At 41.4% G+C, this 14528-nt stretch overlaps 1 protein-coding gene across 1 annotated transcript in view; it reads left to right on the top strand.

Annotated features, from left to right (window-relative positions):
* Positions 1-14528, top strand: part of LOC138648112 (uncharacterized) — a 45195-nt gene that overhangs the window by 15278 nt on the left and 15389 nt on the right. Inside the window, exons 6-9 of the mRNA XM_069737618.1 lie at positions 4012-4087; positions 8498-8577; positions 9329-9423; positions 14326-14449. Coding sequence (XP_069593719.1) covers positions 4012-4087; positions 8498-8577; positions 9329-9423; positions 14326-14449 — 375 coding nt within the window. The remainder of the gene's footprint in view (positions 1-4011; positions 4088-8497; positions 8578-9328; positions 9424-14325; positions 14450-14528) is intronic.

The following is a 14528-nucleotide window of genomic DNA, read 5'->3' as shown; positions in this document are numbered from 1 at the left end:
CTAATTGCCCCGTATTATAGGAAAAATTCCTTCTCGACTCCACATACGGCAATCAGACTAGTTCCCTGGATCAATGTCTCATCACAGAATCTAGTGCCCATAACCTGTAATATTAAATTTTTCAAGAATGTCCTTCGGGCCTCCTTGTACTTTTAACAACAGGTTCCACTAATGCATATCAATCAAAAAATCACGGGGATAAACCCATAATTTGGACAACAATTAAATATCAGGAAAAGCTTCTCAATCAGATATATCCTACAACAAAACTCGGAGCATATAATTCCAAGACCGTAATAAAATGTAATGATTATATTTATTAATGTAAACAAAATATACATACAGACTTCATAGACAAGGTACAGACAGAGCAGGTATATGGGGACAGAAACCACTAAAATCGCAACATGGGTTCAATTTAACAAAGCACTAAGGACATGCCATGCTGAATACATATATAATAAGTTGTTTCAAAAAAGTGCATAGTGCCTAATAAAACGCAGCAGTACATCTGCCTAGTTTGGCCGCAACATTAACTTGTTATATATCCTATAGTAGAACCTTAGATAGGAAAAAAGGGAAATAATAAGGCCATGTTAATCTCACCCATAAGGTCTGTGCCAGTGTCTGTAAGTTTTATGAAAAAAAATTTTTTTGAAAAAATTTGTGAAAAATATTTTTAAGAAGTATAATTCATATTGAATATTTGTCTGTGTTTTCACATGGCCTAGATTCATGTACATGTGCTGCTGTGTTCTTTTTTTTATCTATATTGCAGTTTGCAGCTTGCACGTGTTCACAATAGGAGTGCTGGTTGTTTTTGTTTTTCTCTCTCTCTCTATATATATATACTGTATATACAGTGGGGCAAAAAAGTATTTAGTCAGTCAGCAATAGTGCAAGTTCCACCACTTAAAAAGATGAGAGGCGTCTGTAATTTACATCATAGGTAGACCTCAACTATGGGAGACAAACTGAGAAAAAAAAATCCAGAAAATCACATTGTCTGTTTTTTTATCATTTTTTTTTGCATATTATGGTGGAAAATAACTATTTGGTCAGAAACAAACAATCAAGATTTCTGGCTCTCACAGACCTGTAACTTCTTCTTTAAGAGTCTCCTCTTTCCTCCACTCATTACCTGTAGTAATGGCACCTGTTTAAACTTGTTATCAGTATAAAAAGACACCTGTGCACACCCTCAAACAGTCTGACGCCAAACTCCACTATGGTGAAGACCAAAGAGCTGTCAAAGGACACCAGAAACAAAATTGTAGCCCTGCACCAGGCTGGGAAGACTGAATCTGCAATAGCCAACCAGCTTGGAGTGAAGAAATCAACAGTGGGAGCAATAATTAGAAAATGGAAGGCATACAAGACCACTGATAATCTCCCTCAATCTGGGGCTCCACGCAAAATCCCACCCCGTGGGGTCAGAATGATCACAAGAACGGTGAGCAAAAATCCCAGAACCACGCGGGGGGACCTATTGAATGAACTGCAGAGAGCTGGGACCAATGTAACAAGGCCTACCATAAGTAACACACTACGCCACCATGGACTCAGATCCTGCAGTGCCAGACGTGTCCCACTGCTTAAGCCAGTACATGTCCGGGCCCGTCTGAAGTTTGCTAGAGAGCATTTGGATGATGCAGAGGAGTTTGGGGAGAATGTCCTATGGTCTGATGAAACCAAACTGGAACTGTTTGGTAGAAACACAACTTGTCGTGTTTGGAGGAAAAAGAATACTGAGTTGCATCCATCAAACACCATACCTACTGTAAAGCATGGTGGTGGAAACATCATGCTTTGGGGCTGTTTCTCTGCAAAGGGGCCAGGACGACTGATCCGGGTACATGAAAGAATGAATGGGGCCATGTATCGTGAGATTTTGAGTGCAAACCTCCTTCCATCAGCAAGGGCATTGAAGATGAAACGTGGCTGGGTCTTTCAACATGACAATGATCCAAAGCACACCGCCAGGGCAACGAAGGAGTGGCTTCGTAAGAAGCATTTCAAGGTCCTGGAGTGGCCTAGCCAGTCTCCAGATCTCAACCCTATAGAAAACCTTTGGAGGGAGTTGAAAGTCCATGTTGCCAAGCGAAAAGCCAAAAACATCACTGCTCTAGAGGAGATCTGCATGGAGGAATGGGCCAACATACCAACAACAGTGTGTGGCAACCTTGTGAAGACTTACAGAAAACGTTTGACCTCTGTCATTGCCAACAAAGGATATATTACAAAGTGTTGAGATGAAATTTTGTTTCTGACCAAATACTTATTTTCCACCATAATATGCAAATGAAATGTTAAAAAAACAGACAATGTGATTTTCTGGATTTTTTTTTCTCAGTTTGTCTCCCATAGTTGAGGTCTACCTATGATGTAAATTACAGACGCCTCTCATCTTTTTAAGTGGTGGAACTTGCACTATTGCTGACTGACTAAATGCTTTTTTGCCCCACTGTATATATATGAATATATATATATGGTGGAGTGTACATTGTAATAAGATGACCCCTAAGGCTAGGTTTGCATCGTGTTAGTGCCATCCGTTTAATGGATCCGTTAAACGGATGCGCTAACGCTGATGCACAAAATGTCTTTTTTTCTACAATCGCACTTACGCATGCACTAACGCATGCACTAACGCATGGTACCATTGCGTCGGCATGCGTTAGTAATGGAGGTCTATGCACAGTGAACGCAACTGTTCGCTGTGCATTATACCTGATGTACCCGAAAACATGGTAGACTGCGTTTGAGGGTGCGTCACAAAGTAACGCATCATCGCTAACGCATGCTGATTTTGACATGCGTTAGGATGCGTTATGGCAATGGGTGCGTTAACGGATCCATTACATTGCGTTAGTGCCTCTTAGTAATGGATCCGTTAAACGGATGGCACTAATGCGATGTGAACCTCTTCACTACATATGATATACATTTGAAGACACAAAAGAGCACAGTGAGGTCAAAAATACTCTGTTGTAAAAAAAAAATCACAGTAATAAGCAAGTGCTAGTCAAAAGATGGAAAAAAACAGGTTGATACGTTTTTTTGCAAAAAAATGTATACTAAGCTGCTCCACCAATCATCAAGGTATACCCATATAGAGCAGTCTTAACTAATGTATATAATCCCTATCTGATGATAGCTAATTTAATCTGCCATCATGTGCCTCTAACAGTTAATGCACTGCTATGTATGGTACAAGCGATCTGACAATCACAGCTTCAAGTATTAAGTACAGTAAAAAATAAAAACCGCTCCCACATGTCATTCCCAAATTCATTACTAATGCCCAGGTCACTATCTACACTATCTTCCACAGCTTTGCAGTAATTGCCCAATCCACCAGTCCCTAGTTTAGACACGCCTCCAACCTTCTAGCCATTTTTCCCCCAGAACAACTGAACCCTCAACATTGATGTGCAGCCCATCCCTAGTGTAGAACCTGTAGCCAACAGAAGTTAGCCCAGTTCTCCAGAAGCCAAAACCCCTCCTTTCTACACCAATCCCTGAGCCAATTATTCACCTCCCAAATCTCCTGCTGCTTCTCTGGCATGGCACGTGGTATAGGCAATGATTTAGTGAATATGGTATGTGCAAAAAACTGGACCCTGGACAACCCATAATTTACAAGGAGTCTGTAAGTACAAAATGTTCCAATCAAGCACAAGCATTAAGTGCACCTTGGCATGGTTGAGCAGTTCAATGAAATGTTCTCTTACTTGTTTTCCGCACCCCTTTTTCTTGATTGACCGGTCTGACTTTACAGAAGACAGAAGAGGGTGGAAATAGATGGGAAACAAGTTGGTGAGAAGGTGAACTGAACTATTAGGCCATGCCAATGGTTTACCGGGCACTTGTGCTGGCTTACACAATCGTTTGGTGCTGACAGAGTCCCTCTAAGGTCAATGTCCCACATGGTTGCACTAGAACACACTTTTTCTTACGTGTCTCAAATATTAGAGAAGTTACAAAAAATGTATTTAAATTTATTTTTAGAACCACAGTGTCAGAGTCGCAGATACAGCAAGAGTTACCCTTTGTAAAAGAAGCAATGGACAGGCTACATTCCCTGGTAATTATGTGTGATAAAACTCAATGCATGGCAGTTTCTTCTTTGCCTTGATACATTTCAATATGCAAATATATTTTTCCACTCAATCTGATTGGTATAAATAATACTAGATCATATTATTGCAACAATCCTGAAAAATAATACATTAAGTTAGACTGGACTTTACAGTACCATAGGATTGCTTCATGTAAATGATCAAATCTAGAGAATCATAGTGCTCTCCTTAGAGGAGTCCTCCTAAGGCTACTTTCACACTTGCGTCGGTACGGGGCCGTCACCATGCGTCGGCCCGATGTACCGACGGACAGTGTGTTAAATGTAGCACAACGTGGACAGTGGATGCAGTTTTACAACGCATCTGCTGCCCATTGCAATGAGCAGGGAGGAGGGGGCGGAGTTTCGGCCATGCATGCGCAGTCAAAAATGGCAGTCACGACGCACAAAAAAACGTTACATTGAACTTTTTTTGTGCGTCGCGTCCGCCAAAAACACGACGGATCCGTCGCACAATGTATGCGACGTGTGGCCATACGTCGCTAATGCAAGTCAATGGAGAAAAAATGCATCCTGCGGGCAACTTTGCAGGATGCGTTTTTTCTCCAAAACGATGCATTGCGACGTACGCCAAACAACGCAAGTGTGAAAGTAGCCTAAGACTATGTTCACACAAGACAGATTTGTAGCAGAAATTTCACCTGCAACAATTTGTTTTAGAACTTTACAGTGTTATGTAGAAATATATTGAGAAATCATTTAAAGAAAATATAAACCATATATATCTCACATACAAGGGTATATCGTAAAGAAGACCTGTGACTTGTCAAAATGTATATACAGTATTTTTTTTTACTTGGTGTAAATGTCGTATTCCTGAATTTTTTTGTTCCTTTGCCTTTCCTTGAGATATGGTTCCCTCTTACCTGTATGTATGGTAGATTTATTGTTTTTAGCCAACTGGTTTTGGCCCATTGCAGAGTGAGATGAGGACGACACCTAGTTGGATAAAAAGACTAGATTACCAAATTTTAAAAACTCACAAGGAAATATTCACAATACTGCTTTTTGCTTTATGCTAAATACTTGTATATAATCCATATTACACAGACACAAAGCATGTAGGACAGAAAATGAAGGGAAGCAAAAATATATTTGCCCATTTCCACCAGGCTTTCAGATGGCCGTATGAGGCGCGAGGAGTCATTGCTGAGGCAAACAAGCATGGAGTCATGCTTGTCACATTTTCAGGGTGTGCCCCTTTCACAAACAGGAGCTCTGTAGTCACAAAGCTGGACAAATACCCGTCATCACGAGTTCATAAACCTATCAATGATGGACATTATTAACATTTCAATAAATATACATAAGAACAAATAGATGCACATAACACTTATGATTTATTTACTAGTGCATATATGTATATATATTTTTTCTTCATTTTCATACCCAGAGTCTATGTAAATTAACACTAAAACGGCATCTTGTGGATGAAACCCCCTATAGGAGACAAAGAAGTGAATAAGGCCAGTCTCACACGTCCAGATAATTCCGGTAAAAGAAAAATCGGTACCGGAATTATCCGTGTCCGTGTGCCGGTGCATTTCTGTGGCACATCAGTGTGGCACACGTGTGGCACACGTGTGCCGCCTGTGTGCCAACTGGGTACCACACGCACCGTGCCGGAGACAGCGCTAAAGTTTAGCGCTGTCCCCTGCATCATGCTGAAGCCGCGATTCATATCTTCTGTACAGCAGCGTTTGCTGTACAGAAGATATGAATAATCCATTTTTTTTGTGGTTTTTCTTGTTTTAAAATAAAGGTCCATGTCCCCACCCCCTGTGCGCCCCCCGCTGTTCTGAAAATACTCACCCGGCTCCCTCGCTGTCGCTGCTTCCGCTCCTGGCCGCACCTTCTACTGTATGCGGTCACGTGGGGCTGCTCATTTACAGTAATGAATATGCGGCTCCACCCCTATGGGAGGTGGAGCCGCATATTCATGACTGTAATCGGCGGCCCCACGTGACCGCTCATACAGTAGAAGGTGCGGCCAGGACAGGAAGCAGCGCCAACCAGCGAGGGAGCCGGGTGAGTATTTTCAGAACAGCGGGGGGGCGCACAGGGGGTGGGGACATGGACCTTTATTTTAAACAAGAAAAACCACAAAAAAAATGGATTATTCATATCTTCTGTACAGCAAACGCTGCTGTACAGAAGATATGAATCGCGGCTTCAGCACCATGTGGGGGAGACAGCGCTTACTGGAGCGCTGTCTCCTGCATGGCATATGGACTGCACATGGACAACGTCCGTGTGCGGTACGTGTTTTACACGGACCCATTGACTTTAATGGGTCTGTGTAATACGTGCGCTCCCACGAACACTGACATGTCTCCGTGTTTGGCACTCGGAGACAAAAAATCAATGACATCTGCACAGATGCATTGATTTTAAGTGTCTACGTGTGTCAGTGGCTCCGGTACGTGAGGAAACTGTCACCTCACGTACCGGAGCCACTGACGTATGAAACCGGCCTAAAGAGGTGCAAACATAAAGAAGCAGATCATTTTGTACTTCCGAGGGCTGCACTACAAATGGTCTAATAAAAATATATTGAAATCAAATGTTTCATTCACAGAGCTCATAAAATCCAAGGTAAAAATCCTGAATACCGTACTTCACTTTGAAGTCATTTTAGCTCATTACTTTCTATGTCAACTCCATCCACCTCATCCAAAATGAGCCATCTTAGCTCAGTGACTTATGTCCACTTTCAAAGAAATATCGGGTGATTGCTGTCTCATCAAACCTATTGGCATTTTACTGTTTTTTCCTTATACTGTATATCCTTCATTATTGTTCAAAACCGTATGTTCAATTTATGATGTATGTATGCTGGCTTGTTCAATACATGTCTTCTCACCAATAATAACTTGTCTTAACCATTTTTTTCTTAGATCGTTCTCTTTCTCTTGGTAATCTTCCAAACTTTATTTCCCCATTCATCCTCTAGCATGTCCCCAAAACCATGCAGTGTGACTCCATGCTAGATTTGCCTCGGCAGTGTCTCCACATGCCGCATACAGCCGTCTGGATGGCTTGTTGAAGGGATGAGCATGTTTTTGCACTGCTTCATTTGCTCTACTATGCGACTTTTGTGCAAATCATATGGATTATGTACAAGTACGAGTATTTTGGAAAAAATAAAAAAATAAACAAGCCTGAGGAAAAAGCTAGACCGGGTCCAAAACAGAGTGTGCTGATTCATTATTCACGGTTTATTGAAGTGACTTTTCTTTTTCTGTCTTAGGGCCCCTTTCCACTTGTGTGAGAAAAAAGCGGTCCGATTTACGGACCGAAAAAACAGATGTAACGTGTGCGATTGTCATGCGAGTGTCATGCGAGTGTAATGCGATTTTTTAATCGCATCATCCGTTTTTACATCCGTATGCAATCCGTTTTTTTTCTCTGCAACTATTTTTATACAGTCATTTACAGGACTATTTACAGTGTTCTGTGCCACAGAATGGTAAGGTATCCGTAAAAAATGGATGGAATACGGATGGTCCGTATTCCATGCGTTTTTTTTCTCGCACCCATTGACTTGCATTGGCGAGTCTCGTCCGAGAATCTCAGCAATACGCAGCATGCTGCGATTTTTTTCTCAGCCGACACAGATTTTTCTCAGTCCGATTTCGGCTGGGAAAAATATCGCAAATGGAATGTCACCTATTGAAAAACATTGGTCCGAATGCAATCCGATTTTTTATCGGATTGCACTCGTCCGTTTTTCTCACAAGTGGAAAGGGGCCCTTAGGATATGTCCGAACATTTTTTTTTTTTTGCAACAAATCCTTCAAAATGATGCATGTAGTTCATGAATTTGATGAAAAATAATAAAAGGTTTTGTTTTTCCAAATTCAGTTTTTATTAAAGGATTTTTACATTACAAAAGGCAAAATAGAAAACCTGTTTTCAACAGATGCATACTGTAAAGTAAGGTGATAAAAAAGACAGAAGGAAGTGGGGACAATAACATTCTAATGTAAGAGATAAGTAAACACTTTATGGTAGTTTGTCAGTACAGGGACAGCGGACCAGCGTGAAGCACAGCTGGTGGACCAGGGACACGTTCCAAAGAAAAGGTTTTGTTTTTAATCAATTTTTGTGACTTTTTAGCGCCAACAGGCACAAATGTTTTAAAAAGTCTCAGTTCTGGTAATGGTGTATTATATATAGCATTAAAATGACCAGATTTACATACAAGGAATAAGGGGACACATCTCAGGTACAAAGACGCAGAAACAAAAACTAGACAGATTCAGAACAGCATCTACATCAGGTAATAAATTATGTACTTATGGCAGGTGAAAATAAAACTGTTTTTTTAATACTTTTACTTGTTTATATTTTTAGCACTTGTATCCTGATATGTCCACGGTATTACCAGACCCAGGGGTAGACTCAGTACTTATTGATCACAGCCCGGTAAATAGGTAAGCTACTGTAAAGCTACGTTGAAGTCTGTCAGTAAGATCACCCCTCCAAACTGCATGTATGAGCAGGCAGGTCTTTGACGTCCGGGCTGAAGCTGATCTCTGACTTCATCATGTTCAATCTGTACGAAGACAGGGACAGTGACCCCAACGTTGATTGTTTGCTGGGGTCATGTGTCACAACACCGCACGAGAGCCACGGCGGGTAGAGCGAGTCCAGACACCGTGAAAATGATGCCAGCCTTTTTATTTTATTGGGGCTAAGAATAGGTTTAGCAAGTTTCAGAAATGGAATCTACACGTGTCTGATATTTATGGCATATACTGTTTGTGTCCAAGCTGGGGCCTGTCCATAAAAGAATGGAGTCCGGCACTCTATTCATTGCGATTTATTCACTCCGAGAATTATATATACTGATTGGTGTCTCCACCATTCATCAGATGTACACATCCACGTGTACGAGAGCAGGAACCCAATATTTAGTTTGGATAAGTAGTAGATTAGTCGACATCCATCGACAGAGCAGTAAATCAGAGAGGTTTTAAAACCTGACATGTCACATTCAGCAAATGTGGCATCCTATAGCGGTGCCATATAGTTGCACATAACCTTTAGGAAATGTTACTTTTTCCATCATGGAAAAAAACAAACAAGCTGTAAAATCTAGCAAAATCCATTTGTATAAATGAAAAAATCAGCTGCATGTGGTCATTTCTATCTATATACCTATCTAGAATTATTGTTTTTCAGTGCCAATCAGCTGGCCATAAAGGAAGCTACTGTAGTCTCCAATGACGCTGTTCCTCTTATTCTGAGTGGTCAATCTTGTAAACTGAAGGTTCATGGTAAGTCAATAAAATATTTCATATTTAGGAATGGTGAATATTTCTCATGTTGCAATACAAACAATAAAAAGATTTAAAGCAAGTTCACATGTGGCAGATTTCTTGCAGAAATGTTTGCCAATACGATGCAGAAACAATCCTTAAAGGGACTCTGTCACCTGAATTTGGCGGGCTCTGTTAATGGTCAGATAGGCGGTGTTTTCTGTTCTTTCATGCACCCCTTCCTTTCCCGCTGGCCGCAATATTGTCTTGAATTTGATTAGGTTTCCTCTGTAGTACACGCGTGTGCAATGTAATCTCGCCTTGCGCACGCACAGTATACTTTGCCCAACTGCTGGCAAAGCCGAAAAGCATTAATGCGCATGTGCTGGCGCACTATGTCCCGGAACACAGCGAAATACTTCCGGGACATAGTGCGCCGGCACATGTGCACATGTGCACATTCACACGTTCAGGTTTTGGTCAGTATTTTACCTCAGTATTTGTAAGCCAAAACCAGGAGTGGAACAATCAGAGGAAAAGTATAATAGAAACATATGCACCACTTCTGCATGTATCACCCACTCCTGGTTTTGGCTTACAAATACTGAGGTAGAATACTGACCAAATACTGAATGTGTGACCGTGGCCTTAAGCATTGACTAGAGAACATACAGTATACATAGCTGCCAACTGTCCCAGATTGCCTGGTCCATGGGGTTTATGTAAGTTCCACCCAAACGTGGTTCTTTTGAGGTGGATCAAGTCATTCCTGAGAGCAGTGGGAGAGGGTTTTGGACGAGGACTTAAACATCTGCAGAAACATTGGCTACTATACACATACAGTTGTGGCCAAAAGTATTGACACCCCTGCAATTCTGTCAGATAATACTCAGTTTCTTCCTGAAAATGATTGCAAACACAAGTTCTTTGATATTATTATCTTCATTTAATTTGTCTTAAATGAAAAAACACAAAAGAGAATGAAGCAAAAAGCAAAACAATGATCATTTCACACAAAACTCCAAAAATGGGCCAGACAAAAGTATTGGCACCCTCAGCCTAATACTTGGTTGCACAACCTTTAACCAAAATAACTGCGACCAACCGCTTCCGGTAACCATCAATGAGTTTCTTACAATGCTCTGCTGGAATTTTAGACCATTCTTCTTTGGCAAACTGCTCCAGGTCCCTGATATTTGAAGGGTGCCTTCTCCAAACTGCCATTTTTAGATCTCTCCACAGGTGTTCTATGGGATTCAGAGCATTTAACCATATTCACAAATGGAGTTCAAGTCCAATTTAGTATATAAAAATATATCAATTTTATTAATCTTCAATATTAATAACAATCATAATAAAATACCATATATCTAACATTACATGCTCAGCAAGGGAAAGCAACAACGGTACCAGACCTGTGTGATCAGCCACTCAATGCCATAACATAAATAAAGTGCTTAGTGCTACTATCATTTTTAATGGGACAAAAAAGACCCCCAGGACCAAATATTGTTGTCTATCTAACATCAAATGTAACGTAATTCCTGGCACTCTTCCTTACCCATATAACAGGCAGCAGATGGTCACACAGCACAGCCCCAACGCGCGTTTCGCGTTGGCTTCGTCAGGGGGCGGTACTGTGGTGTGTGTAGGGGAGATATTTATATGGTAAATGATCATCCCTAATTGCGCACAAAATATGGCGCATGTGCGCCGCCGTCCGCGCCGGGTACTGCATCATGTCCAGCGCCCACCATGACGCAACGCATCAGCGACGCCAAAATGACACCACTGAGGCGCAAACGGCACTCTCAGGCGTCGTCCACAATGCCCTGGGATGCCAGCCACGGCAGACATGCGCACTGTGCGAAGGAAGATGAACCGCCCATGTCACATAGGGGAAGAGCTACGCTGCAGCGTCTGTGAATATTAACTCATCGCTAACCAGTGTAAAACCCCACCATTTATACAAGGAACTCCCCCATTACAAATTTTAATAAGAATGCTGTGCAAATATACTTTAAATGTCCTTAATACTGAACCCATGTTATGCCGTGCTAGAATTCTAAAAAACAACAATAATAACTGTGCCCAATACAACAGGTACAGTGCTACATAGTGAATAAGATATATTTCCAAATAATTGACATTATATATGTGACATCGGAAAATAGACAAATGTCATAGTGTTATTAAATATACAGATGTGTATATGGTTAAATGCTCTGAGTATGGAGTGTCCTATTGTAACTTTGTGGCCCAGTGTTAATGGTTCATCTATGGTAAGATGAACGAACATAGGAGCAGGATTGTATCCATTATGGGATTTAGTTATTCTATGGGATTCAGGTCTGGACTCATTGCTGGCCACCTTAGAAGTCTCCAGTGCTTTCTCTCAAACCATTTTCTAGTGCTTTTTGAAGTGCGTTTTGGGTCATTGTCCTGCTGGATGACCCATGACCTCTGAGGGAGAGCCAGCTTTCTCACACTGGGCCCTACATTATGCTGCAAAATTTGTTGGTAGTCTTCAGACTTCATAATGCCATGCACACGGTCAAGCAGTCCAGTGCCTCAGGCAGCAAAGCAACCCCAATACATCAGGGAACCTCCGCCATGTTTGACTGTAGGGACCATGTTCTTTTCTTTGAATGCCTCTTTTTTTTCTCCTGTAAACTCTATGTTGATGCCTTTGCCCAAAAAGCTCTACTTTTGTCTCATCTGACCAGAGAACATTCTTCCAAAACGTTTTAGGCTTTTTCAGGTAAGTTTTGGCAAACTCCAGCCTAGCTTTTTTATGTCTCGGGGTAAGAAGTGGGGTCTTCATGGGTCTCCTACCATACAGTCCCTTTTCATTCAGACGCCGACGGATAGTACGGGTTGTGTTGTGAATTCCGTTCTTGGGCTCCCTCCGGTGGTTGTAAATGGCACTTTTGTGAATTCTGCCCTTGGGCTCCCTCTGGTGGTTTTGAGTGGAACTGCCGCTCCTTGGGTTTAGCTTTAGCAGCTGCTTTCACTAATCGTCTCTCCTGGCTCTGCTATTTAGCCTGGCTCTAGTCTTCAGCCTATGCCACTTGTCAATGTTCTCTGGCTGGATTCACATCTCTGCTTGGATTCTCCTGGTTTCCTGACCAGTTCTGCAAAGGTAAGTTCTGGCTTTGCTCATTTCAGTCCACATGTTGTGGACTTATTGTTCTGTGCATTCTATTTTTGTCCAGCTTGTCTTTATGGATTTTTTCTGTTAGCTGGAAGCTCTGGGAAGCAGATTTACCCTCCACACCTTTAGTCAGGTGTGGAGATTTTGTAAACTCTGTGTGGATTGTTTTGTAGTTTTTATACTGACCGCACAGTATCCTTTCCTGTCCTATCTATCAAGCTAGACTGGCCTCCTATGCTAAAATCTGATTTCATCTCTGCGTATGTTATTTTCCCCTCCTCTCACCATCAATATTTGTGGGGGGCTATCTTTCCTTTGGGGATTTTCTCTGAGGCAAGATAGGTTTCCTGTTTCCATCTTTAGGGGTAGTTAGATCTTAGGCTGTGCCAAGGGGTCTAGGGAGCGTCAGGTACCCCCCACGGCTATTTCTAGTTGCGCTGCTAGGTTCAGGGTCTGCGGTCAGTACAGATACCACTTCCTTCAGAGCTTGTCTCATGTTGTTCCTAAACCACCAGATCATAAAAGGGTTGACACTGTTGTACCCTCGGACTGCAGGGCAGCTTGAACTTGTTTGGATGTTAGTCGAGGTTCTTTATCCAACATCCGCAGCCACAGTACCATGGGCTTTAAACTTCTTGATGACACTGCGCACGGTAGACACAGGAACATTCAGGTCTTTGGATATGGACTTGTAGCCTTGAGATTGCTCATGCTTCCGCACAATTTGGTTTCTCAAGTCCTCAGACAGTTCTTTGGTCTTCTTTCTTTTCTCCATGCTCAATGTGGTACACACAAGGACACAGGACAGAGGTTGTGTCAACTTTAATCCATGTCAACTGGCTGCAAGTGTGATTTAGTTATTGCCAACACCTGTTAGGTGCCACAGGTAAGCTACAGGTGTTGTTAATTACACAAATTAGAGAAGCATCACATGATTTTTCGAACAGTGCCAATACTTTTGTCCACCCCCTTTTTGATGTTTGGTGTGGAATTATATCCAATTTAGCTTTAGGACAATTATTTTAGTGTTTTTTCTTTTAAGACAAATTAAATGAAGATAATAATAACAAAGAATTTGTTTGCAATCATTTTCAGGAAGAAACTAAGCATTATCTGACAGAATTGCAGGGGTGTCAATACTTTTGGCCACAACTGATGTCATCATGCCTTCTGGAAAAAAGAAGTAGGAGAGACTAGCTTAGACCTTATCAAAATTGGACAAAGTAGTATGACAGAAAGTTTATTAATATCACATTTTAGGTCAATTAAACTTGAGCTCTACTCACCTGCTCTAACACCCCCGGCTCCAGAGCAGCAGTTAATGTCACTCAGGTCTGTTATTAGCGGTGGCAGTAGTCAGGTTACATCGGATGTATCCAGCCACACTTCTCATGATGTCCTAGTCCGGTCACTAGACCTCTACAGTCAGATAATTCAGCAGTCAGGTAACTGAAGAATAGCTCCCTGTTCATGCAGACACCTGTGGAGCGGCAGGCACTGGAGCAAGGGAGTTTAAATCATATGATTATAGCTTCTTATTACACATTTCAAAACTTTTTTCACCAAGCAGATTTGCTGTTACAAGGTAGTTTTTTTTTTTTTTAGTAAAACCTCCATTTATGAGAAACTGTTTATAAGTTCATGAAATGCAGTAGCTTACTGTTGTGCAGAACACATTTTTAAGCATATACAATCTTTGGGAAAACTAAAGTATATAAAAACATACTTTTCGTTTCCTTTTATTAATATGAACACACATTTTTTAGGTTCTTTTTCCCAGGAGAAGTGTTCTGAAGACTGGATATTTGCAAAACCTTCAGGGTTTGCTGAAAAAAGAGAAATTACAACAAAACCAAATAAAAATATTGAAGAGAGTTCTCAACATCTCAGGTATTTTCATGTAATAATTTCCCCCATCCTGGTATAATGACCTCCATCATGGACCCCTTCATGGTATAATGTCCCCTAT

The sequence above is a fragment of the Ranitomeya imitator genome, chromosome 8 (genome assembly GCF_032444005.1).
Source record: "Ranitomeya imitator isolate aRanImi1 chromosome 8, aRanImi1.pri, whole genome shotgun sequence".
NCBI classification, from domain to species: Eukaryota; Metazoa; Chordata; class Amphibia; order Anura; family Dendrobatidae; genus Ranitomeya; species Ranitomeya imitator.
Note: the sequence above shows the minus strand (reverse complement) of the source record. Positions and strands in the feature narration are given on the sequence as shown.